This window comes from Cyrtonyx montezumae, unplaced genomic scaffold (genome assembly GCF_038088225.1).
Source record: "Cyrtonyx montezumae isolate F1298 unplaced genomic scaffold, pur_monq_1.0 scaffold_16, whole genome shotgun sequence".
Classification (NCBI taxonomy): domain Eukaryota; kingdom Metazoa; phylum Chordata; class Aves; order Galliformes; family Odontophoridae; genus Cyrtonyx; species Cyrtonyx montezumae.
The window spans coordinates 9,734,639-9,750,837 of NW_027071892.1; the positions used below are offsets into that span (position 1 = coordinate 9,734,639).

Consider the following 16,199-nt stretch of genomic DNA (forward strand, 5'->3'; position numbering starts at 1 on the left):
GGGCACGTACAGGTACGTAAGTTTTAGACAAATCCATTTTCTCATACATAAAAGACCATGTCACTATCTATAGTATAATCCTCACTGTAAGGGCTTTACTCATTGCTGCTATAATTCATTAAAATGCAGTAGCAGATAAATAATGAATAGACATGCTATTTACTTACTGCAACACAAGCAGTTCTTGCATTTCCCCTTGATGGTAAATCCAAACCAAATGGCCACAGAGCAGTGCCCTCAGCTGCACCACGAGGATGGCACCAAGGAGTCCACACAGCTCAATACACCACAGAAACCCCAACCCAACCAAAAAACCCCACAATGGATATCATCACATTCCTACCAAGGTTTATTAAACTCGGTTTTTTTATTAAAGCTTTTGTCATTTCAGGTGCATGTACATGTTCTATAGAAAACACGAGTAATAACTTAATTGAATCTGGATAACAAAATACAGCATACATCGACGTGTGCAGAAGTCTCACCCTGACTGCCAAAGCACAGCAGACATGGACTGTGGAGGGGAAAAGAGCACAGCACAGCAAGAAATAGTTCTCTCTTTCTACCTCCACAAACCCCAAAAAAGGTCAGCTCTTCCTGTTATAAGAACGCTTCAAATAACAAAGAGCCTTCAGCACCAGTTTGTCACCCACTGTAGAATGTAAAAAAAGCCAGCAACAGGAATGCCTTGGAAAATAGATAGCTTGTTTTTTTTGTATATAAAAAAAAGTAATCATTTTCTTGATTCAGAGCAAGTAAGGAAGCTTGAAGCCAAGCAACAAGAATTGAAGAGTGGTTTATTTTTATAATTACACACTATACAAAAAGCAAGGAGTGCAAACAGCATCCCATTTTACACTGCTGTACACCTTTGGAGAGGCAGTTTTCCTAATTTAAGCAGCTTTTCTAACTGCTTTCTTAGCAGTTCCTCTTCTGCTGGCTTTTCACTCAGAAAACATCTGTGCAACTCAGAAGCAAAGGACTTTTGATGCTTTTTACTCCGCCTGTTTCTCTCCCCACTCCTCGTGCCACTGCTGCCTGTGATGAGCATTTCTCTATAGATCAGCTTTTAAGATGTGTAGTTCCTGCCTCTTTAAATGAAAGCTTAATACATGGACTGTAAAAAGGAAGCTTCCAGAACACACCTACTGGAATACAGACGCTGTTCACCACCTAGAGCTGAGATTTTATTTTCACACTTTGTCTGAAGTCAGTTTTCAGGTGAACGTTTCGAGTGAGGGAAGAGATGACAACCAAAGCAGAGCAGAAATCCAGGAAGAGGCGTGCCAGGTCAAGACATCAAGAAGTACACTTCGAAGTTCTGGCAGATCACAGTTTTTCAATAGTATCTATGAACTTTGAGAGCTGATGAAGAGTTGTGGCACCAAGGGGCAGGTGCATTAACCCCTGTGCAGAGAAGGAAAAAGAAGAGATTAATATACATCAGTGATTTGTCATTTTTACAATAAATGATACTGATAATTATTTTAAATATTTATCAAATATATTTTATGTCAACATATTTCTCAAAAATCAATGCACTTGCCATCTACATGCTTTTCTGCTTAGCTCTAGAGTGCAGAGATACTTACTGCATTGTGAAAGAAGTTGCAAAGGTGCTTTGCCCACGGACACCTAAAGAACAGATATAAATAGCTCTCAATCCATTTGCTCCCAGTTCAGCCACCCCAAACTACTCCATTCAGCTTCTAAACAAAGACACATTTATCATCAGATGTACAGTAAAAAAAATAAAAAATAAATAAAAAAGACAAAGATAGACCATAATAAAAAGGATCCAATCAGATTCTGACCTTGAATACTGCTGGAGAAATGCAAAAAGGCATTTCTTGCATTGAACTAACTTGCAATTCTAGCTCAACTCATATAGAACTGAGAGAGATTAGGAATTTTATTTTCTGCAATACATACAACGAAGGTTGGAGAGAGGAAAGAGACAGAAGCATTTTCCAAGGAAGGTTAACTCACACATCTCATGTTTTCTACTTAAGACAGTCACTAAGAAGTGAATTCTCTGCTGCCATCTGCTATGTGTGAATTAAAAGTGCCAGAGCAGGCAATTACTGCCTTCTGGTATCTAATCCTTGAGTCACTTCATTTTAAAACTATTATGTCAGTACATTAGTGTCTATCACTTCACAGTCCATAATACTTTACAGCCTACAAGAGAGGGGAGCAGGGATTATACCTAAGATCAGCCAGCAGTCTCTGAAGTGAGGCATCAATCACAGAATCACTGAGGTTGGAAAAGGCCTCCATGCTCATCTGGTCCAAGCTGCATGCTACTAGCACTGATAACCTGAATGCTGTACTCAGGCCTTTTCAGAACTCTGCTCTCTACTTTGTTCTGCTGCAATGCAAGTGGTCCCCCCAGCGAGCACAGACACAGCCATGTCCTCAGTTTGCATCTGTGCACAGGTGCTCCTGAACCTGTAGTTTGACATGGGGATCTATCAGCACCACCTGAAGTATTTCTTACAAGTTTAAAGAAGTGTTACCATCAGCATACCCAGTGTACTCTGATGAGTATACAACACAGGACACAGGGAAGTTAGAAGGCCATTTTGTTGATCAGGAACAAGGAACAATTGCAAATCTACTCAACCCATCACCTTTGGCATCTTTACTATTGCTAATAAGGAAGCACATGAAATAGGAATGAACTGTGAGCAAAGCTTGTTAATTAGGAGGAAATTACTAGCACTACTGCAACATAGGATTTACTATTTGGCTACGATAAAGATGAACACTTACACGTGCAAGTTCTCTGTAATTATATCCAGAGTAAACACACCGATGGATTGCAATATCCTATTTCTACAAGTCAGGAACAGGCAAACAAATTCACCCACATACTGGGGACCAAGGTTTTGCCATCTAAGCAATAGAAAATGAGAAAACAGAACGCATCAGTTCAACAGCAAACGGCAATATCTGTGTAGCTTCTCTCCTGGCACCACTTTCTCATTCTCCAGTCTTTAAAAGTAGTGGCATTTTATTATACGATGCAGTTGTGCAATCTCCACTCAAAACCTTTTGATTAGACGGACATAGGAGTGCCATGATCACACATTCTTCAGATTACCACAGTTATTTCAGATACACCTGGCCAGTAATGCATTTCTGTATAAGAAATACTAAGGCCTAATTGCTACTTGCATACAGCACTGGGTCAGATCAGTGGCCCCATCATATTTAGTGTCCTGGATCTACGACAATTATGATATTTGTTTTGGCCTTCTGCAAACCAGACACATGAAGGTGCCTCTCTTTTGAAGGAATGGTTGCTGAGGAACAGTGTCAGCTCACACAGATCTGAAGGAAACTGTTTTCTAGATACATTCACAGCTCCAAGTAATACAGCCTTAATCCAGCTTGGTTTTGGTCACCATCAGCACATCACATGTGATTTTACAGAGCACTATCATAACCTCAGGCTCAGAGGCCCAAGCCACCACAATCAATTCCTCTCATAGAGGTCAACCCTTATCCCCAGAAGAACCACCAGGATCACACACAGTATTAGAACATTTACATAAACCAAGCACCTGTTTTCTGTTACTTTCTTATTGATTCCTAGCATTTTCTTCACATTATTATCCAAAGCACTAGGCTGGTCATTTTCAAAGAGCTAAGGATCATATCTCTGCTAAGTGTTCCTGCTGAACACTGCCATTAACATTTCCAAAAACTGACAGACAGATTTAAGGAAGTGTTTACTCACAGTTTCAGCATTGTTGCTTTCTGACAATTCAGATCTCTCAAAACCAGATTGACAACGCCATGGAGAGTGTGCTCATCATAGGAAAGATGGTTCAGTAACAGCCTCAGAGCCCAGAAGTTATTCTGGGAAAAGATAAAATAAGGCCACTAATTCACATTAATTCTCAATTATTTCTTAAACAAAACAAAACCCTAAAAATAACAAAAGAAATTAAAGGCCAACAAAGCTTCAGAGGAACAAAACTAGGCTAAATGCACATAAAAATCTCCAAGTAGGTGTTACACTGATCTTAAAATGTAATTCACTTTAATCTCTTCAAACAGAAATCAATATCTAGGACTCACCCCAAACGCCAGGAATATCTCTAGGAAGGAAGTTAAGTATGGGAGTTCACAGACAACCATCTGCTGTACTGCTTGCACTACAAGAATAAGACAGGCCTCCTGGTGCAACTGCAGGAAGAGATATCAAAAGGAAGAGATTTACATTTAAAAGTCCTCTTTCCCAGTACTTCTATATAGCCCCCAGTCCAGTCAGCAGTAAGTTACCACCACTCCAAGTCCTCTTAGAAACATGAGATCTCTCACCAGAGAGAAATAGAAGAATTAATGGGAGAAAGTGTCTGGCCAAAATGTTGCATACTGGAAAGCAAGCTAAATGTAGTGCACACAAGAGAATTAAGAAGATAAAAGACTGCTGCTTAGATAGTTGGTAAAATATAATCACCTATTTGCTTCAAGCCACTTTTAAACATGCTCCACTACACCTGAAACCATCATCCAAAACAAGCTGAGAAATTCCAGGCTATTCTGAGTTTTGAGACAAACATGCTGTCAGTCTGAAAGGACAGCCTCCTGTCTGAACCAAATACAAGGGTACTCTGAGAAGTTGATACAGAATCACTGATTACTAACTGTCCCACCTTAGAGATGCATAAATTTGGAGAGTGATGGATTAAAACTTTTGGATGTATTGAAGACAGTGCCTGTTCTGAACAGGCCCTGATCCTTCACTTCCTCAAATCTTCAGACCCCATCTCAGAAGCTCTATATGATAATCCAACTGTTTTCAATACTGCAATATCTTCAAGCACAGTAAAACAAGTGGTCAGCTTCCTCACTGACAGATGCACACTTACTTGGGAGAAAATACCAGGTGGGAAAGAAACATTAACTTTTGCCTTCAGTTCCTGGAAGAGACCATCACTGGCAGTCAGCACTCCCTGCAACAGAAGTCATGAGGAAGAGAAAAGGTTCCTGGATACTCTGTACATATCACACTACACCCAACACTTACGCTACTACTTCAACGTGCTTTTAATTACTTTTCATCCTTTTTACACATTATGTTGATCGTTCATCATACTCAGAAATCTGAATCTCTACAGTATTAACTCAACAATGTCACATAAATATCTGCTAAGTACAGTGGTTATTTCTGTTCTTGTGAAGAAAATATCCAGGTGCTGGCTCATCAGACTATTTGAACAGACTTAAATTGCATTCCTATGCATTTTGCTGTTACGTGATTCATCTTGATATTAAACAGTACAGAATAGGTACCTGGCACTGAGCTGCAGGCAGAGTTAATCTATTCACTATTGCATTTAGCACTCCCCAATAACAACTCTTTGTCAAGTATTACATCAGCACATAGCATAAGAATATTTGATAAGGTAAAGTTAGCCTTTGTACGTAAATGAATGAGCCAACATCCACACGGAAGAAGAACCTGCTGTATGGTTTTTATACAAGAGTTCATCCCAGAGTACAGGACCACCTACCTGCTGGAATGCAATTGGTGGCTCTTTCACTGTCAGAGGATGAAGGCGCCCATTCATTTCTAGAAAATGGCTACTACCCATAACCATGATGAAGGAACCCCAGCATTTAGGCTGAAATACAACAGAACACTCATTTTCCAGGATCAAATGCATCTTCAGCAATGTTTAATGATCAAAACAAGTCTCCTTCATATGCAGTTGCTTCCTTCTTCCCCCTCTAACAGAACTCCCAGACATGTCTACACTCAGATTACAGGTTAAAGATTGGGGTTTCCCAGTTTGATTTGTCACACTGAGAAACAGCCATTTTGTGTCACCTGTAAAGATGAGGCTTTTTTCTCTTGTTTTAATTCTAAGGAATATGAACAGAATGAACAGGCCTGCTGCTGGTGCAATCGTTACATCCCCACTGAAAATAATCAGAACGGCACAACTTAATACAGGAAATTTCCTGCAGGCTTGTTTCCACCATTCCCACAAACAAGACCTCTCAACCATCAAAGAAATCCATCAGAAAACAAAAGCTTCACAGAGGCATGACCCACTCAGGGAAGGATTCAGGCAGTAAATCCTTTCATTAGATAAGCAACTGGACAAAAAAGGTAACATACAAAACCACTAAACAGACCGTATAACAGTACTAATATGGACTCACATTTCTGTACAGTGACAGATTGCTGTAAAGGAGTTTGAATGCCTGCTTAATCAGAACACAGTCTTTCATGGGAGACCCTGTGAGAAGAAAAAAAAAAAATCAAGATGTATCTTTTATTCCTGGAGTAACCATGGAGTATGAACAAAGCCTAAATATTATTAAAGACATTCTCCTACAGAAACCTAGAGGGGAAAAAAAAGCATCTACAGACATTTTACTATATTTTACAGCAGTTTTTCTATTCATAACCTCCATCAAATGTAAAATACCATTCTGGAAAGCTGTAAAAAGCTTAATACAGTTTAGACTGAGCCATCACAGCAGGTGACCCATAAAGTCTTATTATGTAAATCTAGATGACAGTATCTCACACTTCTAGGAACTCTAATAACTGAACATCTCCAAAATAAATCTTTCATTTCAGAGTACACTTTGACATGTTGAATGCTTCAAGACAGATGATCACAGATATCTGGTCATTAGTACAGCCACTGATCTGGAAGTTGGTGGCCCTGCCTGTGGCAGGGGGTTGGAACTTGATGATCCTTGGGGTCCCTTCCAACCCAAGCCATCCTATGATTCTATGGATGCTATATACAGGTCATGAAACCACTTCCATCAGAAAGCTTTCATTTTTGAGGCGATGGTACCTCACAATACTAAGTTACATGCCACCATTTATAGTGCTATGATATAAATAGACAGCTTTTTATTTTCTTTTAATGGGTCGTTTTCAGCAAAACAACTTCATAACTGACAAAAGATACCATTCCCTGTGAAATACACTACACACATTTATGCTCAAATATAAATACATTCTACCTGCTTAGTGTTCTGCACTATGCTTTAGTCCAGACAATTTATACCTCCATTCAGAGACCCCCAAACATTTCTAAATTAGAATCTTATTTGATTGCAGCTCTTTAAAACATAAGAGAAAAACAAACAAACAAAACATTGCTTACCAGCTGTAGTCCAGAGCCCAGAGTCTTGAATATCCTTTCCAGCAGGGACACTGCCTGTTTTGAATATCTTCAGGTAGATCTCAAACTGAAGAGGAGTTAGCCGGCACGCAGTGCAGCATGCAAGGCTATTGATAGGAAACAACAGGGAATGCGTAGCATCAAGGAAGTCTCCAGTTTTACACAAATAGAATGGGATTTTATCTCGAAGGTCTCTCAGCCTGGAAAGAAGAAACAGATGAGTGCCTGATTTTTGTACACGTGGAAGCTTTACAGCATGTATGTATATACCCAATGAAGTCTGACAACTAATAAATAATGTTCAGTAAGGCAGAACTGAGCTGTGGGGCTGTGTCACTTTCACTTGGCAAACAGCTTTTGAAATCCTTCTGCTTTTCATTCTGTTTTATTAGATGTTGAAAAAGAGATTGGGACACAATTTGAGGGCAATGAAACAAACAAGAGCTATTTACCCTTTGGTATCATTGCATTTCACAGCTCTCAGGTAGCGAACAACTTCTTTATAGCTGGAGAAAAAGTGGAAGAGAAAGAAAGTGTTAAGCTGTATACAACAGGTCAATCCAATCACTACAGCTTATGAAGCAAAACAGTAGGTCTTCTCACACAAGAAACACTGCAGAACAGGATAGTACAACTGGCAGAAAGAGACCACTGAAAGCTTCAAAAGCCACTTCTGAGTAGAGCAGATATCTAAATTAATCCACAGATTATCTCTGTGCACTAGGAACAAACAATAGGAAGCTAAGAACAGGCAAGTCTTTAAGAGGACTACTCATTTGAATACAGACTTCTAAATTCCATTTATCTATTTATTTTTACAGCTGCCTTCCACCCAGTCAGCCTTTGATGAGCTGACTTTGTTAACAACAAATTCCAAGAGCCACTGAGATGACTGAAACAAAACAATTATCCACTTTAACATCCTTTTCTGGCTGCAAAGCATCTAAAGAGCTTGATTCTGATTCGAACAGCTTCAAAAAGTACTGGCCTTGCTAAGAAATAGTGGCAATGAACAGCTTCAAATGAATATATTTTTGTACGTTTCCCTGTAATGCAAAATTCCCGCAGATGTTAGGAAAGCATTGCATGGCAGCTTGCAGTGTAACCAAATACAAAAGTTTAATCGATAAAAATGAATAAAACAAAGCAAGAACAAGGCAATCTTACTGCATTTTTTCTACCAGTTTCTCCACTCGAGCCTCTATGACAGGAAGCATTTCCCACAGAAATGTTTTCCTTCCTTTCTGTGTTCTTTGTCCTGTGGTGTTCTGACCTTTCAAAACTGTGGTCAGTAATACATGGTCCCATGGCACAACATTCAAGCTGGAAGCATAACGATAAAGAAATGCTAAGTATTTGGTTGGCATGCTGCAAAATATGTCAAAGAAGTGACACAAAGTCTCACTAATAAAACACTTTGAAGTTTACAGTTCAATATTAGGGAAAGGAAAAAAACCTCTCACTATGTGAAGGACAGCTTATAAAGCAGAGAATACTGAAACCTTCCAATAAAACACACACCTTAAGTGTCACCAGTGAAAGAACCATGCCCTAAATCTGTTCACAAATCAGTCAACAGAACACAAAATAGATTCCATAATAAAAAAAGGGAGCATACCTATTTGAGAAGGCAAAACAGTGACATGGAAGCGTGATGGACTGGAAAAAATTAATAAACTTCTCATATAAACTTTTTGGGAAGTCGCACAACACCAGCATCTTCTGAAGTTGTGTTGTGATCCTGTGTTTTAAAAATAAAAAAAAAATCTGCTAACTAATGGAAATAATAATTAGATTTTTAAGAAAACCCTGTGCAAAGCTGCTCTGCAGAGATTACATACAGAATTCTTCAGTTAACTGTCAGACAGTTTGTGCTTCGATACTGGTAGAGGCAATATCTGTATTTGCTATGTTATTATTTTTTAACATGAACAAAACTGTGCATTCTGCAGTCTCAGGTTTTAAAGATTCCCACTAAGTATGTGAGAAACACTGAAGCAATATACTACGAGCATGGTCAGGAACCTAATCAACACGAGCTCCTGTCAGCTTCAAAGCTAGTGAAATCATTTTTGTCTTAACTGAAAAGTGAAGAGAACAGTCACATAAAGAAGAGCTCAATTCTTTTGAAACTGGGGGAGGAAGGTAAAAAAAAAAAAAACCCTTTTACCATTCTTTTGAAGTAAAAAAAATAATAAATTCAAGAATAGTCATTTAAAAATGAAAACTGAAACAAGATTTAGGTTACACCTGTCACAGAGGTGAGAACAGTAATTGTTTTTGAGTGCTCCTAAAAAAAGTTAATTCTTAATTCATTAACCTTCTGTTGCAAGTGAATTTCAGGTTAAAGGTGAAAAGCTAAAATGAGAAATGAATTAAGCCAAGTGAGCTAGATGTCCTCATTCATTATCCTCTGGGAGAAACACCACTATGTTACATCCCTGACTACTCCATCCCAGTGGAGGACTACAAGGCTGCTGTTTTGACTCTGAACAGACACTATTTATTGCTAGACTTCCAAACCACAAGTAGCTACCCAACACCATCTTCTGGTCTGGCCTAAAAGAACACTCCTAGACTACAGTCTGAAAGCACTCCATCATCTTTGGCTTTGAGTTCCCCGTTATGGTGCTCTCCTGAAGCAACAAAGAAAGCTTGAATGCCTATGTGGCTATAAAATAAAGCAGACACTCCTCTTGTCCTTCACAGAAAGGGAATAATATGCAACAGAGCTGTTAAAAAAAACCAAACATCACTATTTGTAGCATACAACTATAGAGCTATGATAGCTTGCTGAGGTCTCTGCTTACCAGGCTGACTGGTGCTCATTATTGTTTGTAACCTTGCTTTTGTCCTTACTCACCTGCAGTCTACGTACAGGCAGCTGGCTCTCACTGCTCTGCTCCTACAGCACCTAATAGAGTACAGCAAGGTCCTTTTCCAGAACTGAAGGACTAAATATACTTATTTTAGAGCTGTGCAAGTTTACTTTGAGTTTTTAAGAGCTAAAACATTCATTTTTCCTTTATGCCATCAAATACGAGTCCTTGTAAACATGCTTCAAGTGTAGTCACAAAGTTTGCATCCAGCAACCACCTCTTACCATTATATAATAAGTCAAGTCTTACCTTTGCAACAAACTAGGGACAGCAAGCTTTAGTGAAGCAGTATGATCAAGGTTCTGCCAGCTTCTATGAGGGAGTGAGAAAAAAAAGCAGTAAGTTTGATTTCCTTTTGAGAAGCAACTTAAGATTACACACTAGACATGGAATACTCACAAAGCAGGGTCTTTATGAAGGGTTATCTCTCTAGCTGCTCCCAGAAGCATGACAGCAGCAGCTTTAGGTTTCTCTCTTTCAGCCTGATTTAAAAATCTCGTTACCAGAGCAAAAACTCCACAATACCTGAAACAGTTAGGCAGCCCATGAGATAAAGTGTCTGCGATGACACACTCAGTAAACAAATGGTAATTGTGACCATTCTAGTTTGAAAGCAAACTGATTCACCTTTCCCTGAAAAGAATCTATGAAACACTAACATGGCATTTGCACAGGTATTAATTTCACCATTTTAAGAGCATGTACCAGTGAGTAAAAGCCAAACTGAATGCTAACAAATTTGTAAAACTATGGGGCTTTGTTTCATGCTTTTCCAAGTTGTTATAATGAGGAATACTATCAAGTGTCCTAGTGAAGCACAACATGTGTCTTTTAAGATGTGCTTAAGAGGATTCTTAAAATACATCCAAGTTAAATTCAATTGCTCTCTGATCAATTAAGATCCCTCTGTTACGTTGCTACCATTTCAGGTGCCATGAAACTACTCATAATACTAAAGGAAAGCAAAACTGCAGAGATCAATATGTACTGCTAATTCTGTTGTCACTTACTTGTATACAACCTCCACGTTGCGTGATCTGCAGGTATTGCACTGGCCAGGAGGCAGCTTTGGGACACAAAAGCACTCATGTTCTCTGGGAGGTATTCTCTCTCCAATTAAATACTTATTATATTCCACAGAAAGTTCCTGGATAAAACGTACTAGAAGGTTTCCTAAGAGGACAGAAAGGCAGAGATGTGAAACTTGTAGTGAAAAAATTATTTCAAAACTAAAAGAAAAAAAAAACCACTAAAAACTCAGATGTACCCTATGTAAAAAATTTGGCACATCACTTGCACCCAATCTTAATGGCCAGGCATGCTTTACTGCTTCTTCCAAGTAGAAGTAAGCAGGACAAAAAAGCCTGGAACTGCAGATCTGTCTGGTCTGAGTATGGCCCAGAGAGAGGACAGCAGAAGTGAACTGTTACCTAAATAATTCACCAAATGTTTACAAGGGACAGTTGTGGTCCAGACAAGCTGTCCTTGATTACAAGTACAGCCACAGACTGAGTAGCCACAGTGAGCCAAAGCTTTTCCAGGACAGGACACTATGCTTACCACCATGCCGAAGGTCTGCATCTATATCTGCAAGCTCAAAATTGAACATTACAAGAACACCAGCCAAGGCAAAATCACGCTGGTCCTTCCAGAATTTGCTTTTGTTATGTGCATTGCAGTGACAGAGGGAAGAAGTTGTCCAATTCTGGCACTGTTGCATAAAAAGTGAAAGACAGAAGTGTTTTATTATCCTCTAAGTTAAGCAAATCAAAAGTTAATTCCTCACTATTAGTGAAGGGCTAGATTTCATTTTATGCTTTACCTCTGTGGCTTTGCCTAGCTGTGTATTTCAACAGCTCAGGCAAGAGGACAACATGGCAATGCTTTCTGCCATAGCTTAGAAAGAACAATAAAAAAAAAAAACACTTCTCCCTCCCTTCCCTAGTAATTTTCTCTTATTCCTGAATACCGTTCAGAAACAGCTAGGTTGACAACTTCCTCATAAGTGAACTGGTATCGGAGAACTGTTTCTGAATGCTCACCCCAACTCTGCTCACAGTTCAAAGTTTCCTGAATTCTAAAAAAAAAAAAAAAAAAAAGTAAAAAAAAAAACTCCCCCCAAAACCAACAACCAATTAAACTACCTTCCCCTCCTCAAAAAAAAAAAAAAAGAAAAAAAAAGAAAAAAAAACAACAGTCAACCCAATGCATCACTCCCAACACCTCATCCCCCCTCTGCTTAGAGTTAGGAAAACCTAAAAGTTTGGTATTTGTCTAGTGCAGTGAGAAGCAAGCTGATTTAGTAGTTAGATTCCATGAAGTCCCAGGAAAACAGGATGAACATATGCTTGTATCAGGTGAGCACCTATTCCTACAACTTACTGGACTATTAGAAATAAACCTAGACAGCAACCATACTTCACTTAGCACTGTGAAGCTGATGGACAGCAACATGTAGAATAGGAACTATTGAAATAATCAAACTCCACATTTCATTTACTGCTTCAGCGTGCATAAGAGTGATTCTTTTATAGACTGTTAAGAATTCAGTTTACTCAAATACTAGCATATCTTGGCTAAAGCTCTTCCTTACCTCAGAAGCTAGTTTATCACAAATGTAGCAGTAGCACTGATTGCAAAAATCCGCATTTTTTCCAAGGGGTGAGCACGTTTCACATTCCATTCGTCTACAGAATTGAAAAACAGAACATTATTTACAAAGCAGTTTGTGCACTTATCCAACTCCACTTACACTTTCAGCTGTTAAAATGTTAACAACGTTACTTGACAAGGACGTCTACATGTGGGAAAGGAAACCTCCATATTAGCCTCCACATCACAGAACGTACTCAAACGAGTGTATTGTACAGTCATATCTTGCATGAGGCATCACATTTGCTTGTTTACAGAAAGTAACCACAAGTTCACACTCCTCATCCACAATCTCTTCACATTTCTTCTCTTCCAGGGCAATCTTCACTGTATAGAAGAGAAAACAGTCCGACTCAGTATGAAAAACCTACAACCTCGTTAGAAATTCAACCAGCTACAGACACTTATTCTTTAAAGCATTCTAAGACACAAGCTTTCTTAGTTTCATCTGGTGCAAATAAGGAAAGTACACTGGCTTTGAACAAAAGATTTCTACACGGTCATAAGAGATAACAATAAGAAAAGATCTGATCCCCACAGAAAATGGCTCAGGCTCAGATAGATTACTGATATTTTAAAACTACACAGCAGTACTCTTTAAGACAATCAGCAATGCCAATGAAGCATTATGAGTCAATGGCAGTTCCTTTTGTTTTATTTCTGAAACACCTTGTTTTTCTTGCAGCCCAAAACCACGTTCCAAAGGTGTCATATCCAATATTTTACTTGAGTTTACTTCAAAAGCTTACTTGTAGGACCTCATAGATAAGAGGAGCACAGTACTCACCCAAGGGGTCTACTATGAGAACTGAATTCCCGAGTGTGTTGTCAGCTTCATCATCGCTGATCAGGATCACACTGTTTTCTTTCTCTTCTTCGGAGGGCCCCATAGTCACTGAGCTCCAAAGCAAAGGCTCAGTTCAGCAGAAAACAGGTCAGAAAAAGAAGGAAAGGAACAAAAGGACTCCTCCAAGCCCGAGCTCGTAGTACATCACACTATGGATAGCAACGTTCAACCTTCTACTGGAATGTGAAGCCCTGAAAACATCGCATTTTCCATCCAAATTTGAGAGAACGCTAAAAAACAAAAAGGTAGGGAGAGAATTTGAAGGAGAGGGAAAACAAACAAAAAAAAAGCAAGCAAACAAAAGATGGGCAGCTGCCTCTCCCCGTGCATTCCCGCCCCCCTCAACCCCCAGCCCGGTTCCCCACTCCCCCAACCACCCCCCCTCCCAGAGGTGCTATACAGTACTCCCCCAAAGGAACCCTCCCGCCTCGATTCCCGCCCGTTCCCCACAAGACACAAGGACCCCCGGGCCCCCCTCAGCGCGCGTACCTCTGCTGCCCGCCGCCACAGCCCGCCACTCTTTGAACTAACAATCACGTCCGAGGCCGCGGCCACCGGAAGGGGTTCGGGCGGTGACGCTGCGCTCGCTACTTCCGCCCTAACAATCGGGCTGTTGAGGTGATAGGGGCCGCCATCTTTGGTGAGGGCAAGGGGGATTGTTCCAAGCCTGCTAGGCCGGCAGATCCCCCTGCGCGTGTGGATAGATGATAGAATCATTACGTTTGAAAAGACGTGAGATGCCACGTTAAACCCGTCCCACCGTGCCCACACCCGTCAGTGCAACACCTCCACAGTTCTTAACAATTCCAGAGGCGGTGTCTCCCACACCTCCCTGGGCAGCAGTGCCAGTGCCCCGACGCAGAGTATTATAATGATCCAATCTGAAATCCTTCACCCTTTGCATAAAGAGGGAAAATAGGCATCAGAGCAGGGCGTGCTCCTGCTGGTTCTCTTGGTGCGCTGCAGGAGGGGCTGGAGAGGTCTTTGGTGGTCCTTTGGGGAGATGTCCCCTTCCTCAAAGTGACCATGGCTCCTTGTCTCCACCTCGTTCCTACTGCTTGGGTACTGTTTTGGACTGGCGCTGCTGTCTCAAGGGTGTTGCTCTTCCTAGAGAAGCCTTGTGGTCAGGAAGGATCTATCACAGATAAGCAATACATCTGGAAGTTATAAGCAGAACTGTAACTTCGAGCAAGCTCCTTAATTAGGCACGCTGGCGCATATTCAAGGATACTGCTCGTATTATAGCATAGATAAACAGCGCATCTGGAAGTTGTAATCAGAGCTACAACTTTGAGCAAAAATGGCAAATAGTTCTGAGATGTCACAGGTGAAAATCTGTGTGCTATCCCAGCAATGTGACCCTAAATGCTTCCCTTACAGCCAGGCCCAGCCACTGTGGCCATTACCCAGATGGCAGCTGCTCACAGAGAAAAGGGTTTTACTGCGTTTGGTTGTCCCTAATCACCAGACCGATCACAACGGGCTTTTCCTACCACAAACCCATCGGGTGATCAACGAGGAAAGCCCACGTCCAGCAGATGTTCAGGATTTCCCAGTAACACTAGATGGTACCAGAGCTCCATACTGAGGCTCAGGCATGCTTCGCCCGTCTGGACTGAAAATACCCCAAAAATGGAAATTCTGAAACATGGAAAGCTGAAGATGTAAAGCTGTAATATATTAATAAGCTGTTGGCAAAACAATCACCTCTTCTGTGGGAAAAAGTAGACTGGAGTTGTGAGTAAAATAAGGACACTGTTCTGGTTTTCAGGACAAGTGTAATTCAGTAATTTTGATTAAATCTCGTCAGCAAGGTAAAGGTATTATGGGAACTGGTAGCAAAGCATTTGAAGACTAACACTCAGGGAGTGGGCATCTTTCATTACCAGTAATTAGTTCACAGTTTGAGGAAAATCTAGGCAGTATTTTAGTTTAAGCAGAAAATACCACTAAGTCATAAAAATGTGATATATTTCTGGTATTGGTAGTAATAAAAACTACTGAAACGACACTTGAAACATGATTACCTTTTTGTGCAATTGGCTGCACACGTTTTTTTTGCTACGTGCTGCCTGAAATATTCATGCGTTAAAAAAATCCCTTCCTGCGAATGAATATTTATTCCATGAATAATCTTTAATGTCTTCATAGCTTTCAACACATTTGGGCAAAATGTTTCAAGTTTCCGTGCTTACAATGAAAAACCTAAACTTGACACCTAAATAGGTGGCCTGATTTCAGCTGTGTGGAGCACCTTCTGTGGAGACATCATTTCCTTCAAACAGTTGCCTCTGTAGCATGACAGCTTTTTAACAGCCTAGAGTAACTCAACGCAGCGATTTAGGTGATGAAATGAAGTATTGAGATGGCAGGGAGAAATAATAAAGGCAGAACTGGCACTTGGCCAGAATAATGTCTTGAAAACTCTATTCTCATGCTGAAGTCTTGTGAGATGATCTTATGGCCAAATATGGTCAGGACTTAGTGCTGCTTTTCATCCAAAACACAGCGAAGCTGGTGTTTCCCCTCCTTCCAGATGAAGAGTTGGCGTCGGCGGCTTATTTTTAGTGGTGTGGATGTAAAGTATGTTGGTTAAATTTCATATTGCCTGAGCTCAGTCTGCTCTACCATGCCAGGTTTCATGCCCAGACCTAG

At 40.3% G+C, this 16,199-nt stretch overlaps 1 protein-coding gene across 3 annotated transcripts; it reads right to left on the minus strand.

Annotated features, from left to right (window-relative positions):
• Positions 1-362: 362 nt before the first annotated feature.
• On the minus strand, positions 363-14,068 carry LOC136046271 (uncharacterized). Of its 3 annotated transcripts, none has more exons than XR_010621971.1 (20): positions 13,485-13,788; positions 12,895-13,024; positions 12,639-12,732; positions 11,606-11,756; positions 11,056-11,218; positions 10,445-10,570; positions 10,295-10,357; positions 8,785-8,907; positions 8,334-8,489; positions 7,619-7,672; positions 7,149-7,366; positions 6,184-6,260; positions 5,529-5,639; positions 4,884-4,967; positions 4,090-4,197; positions 3,746-3,891; positions 2,776-2,898; positions 1,593-1,635; positions 1,150-1,407; positions 363-597 (listed from the first exon to the last, which is right to left on the minus strand). XR_010621971.1 is itself a non-coding variant. In XM_065732773.1 (20 exons), exons 2-20 carry the CDS (start codon positions 13,585-13,587, stop codon positions 1,330-1,332), a joined length of 2,151 nt encoding a protein of 716 aa, XP_065588845.1. In that variant the 5' UTR covers positions 13,588-13,774; positions 14,034-14,068; the 3' UTR covers positions 739-1,329. The 3 variants fall into 3 exon arrangements, 2 of the variants coding, with proteins under 2 accessions (XP_065588845.1, XP_065588846.1); XM_065732773.1 differs by lacking the exon at positions 363-597 and adding an exon at positions 14,034-14,068 and having other exon boundaries at positions 739-1,407; positions 13,485-13,774; XM_065732774.1 differs by lacking the exon at positions 363-597 and having other exon boundaries at positions 739-1,407; positions 3,746-3,867.
• Between the last annotated feature and the right edge of the window lie 2,131 nt (positions 14,069-16,199).

Coding starts and splice junctions, on each gene's coding strand:
- LOC136046271 (XM_065732773.1), bottom strand. CDS start 13,587: ATGGGGCCCTCCGAAGAAGAGAAAGAAAACAGTGTGATCCTGATCAGC. Junction 11,219..11,605: donor TGCAGACCTTCGGCATGGTG/GTAAGCATAGTG, acceptor CTGTCCTCTTAG/GAAACCTTCTAGTACGTTTT. Junction 5,640..6,183: donor ATCTGTCACTGTACAGAAAT/GTGAGTCCATAT, acceptor GTTGTATTTCAG/CCTAAATGCTGGGGTTCCTT.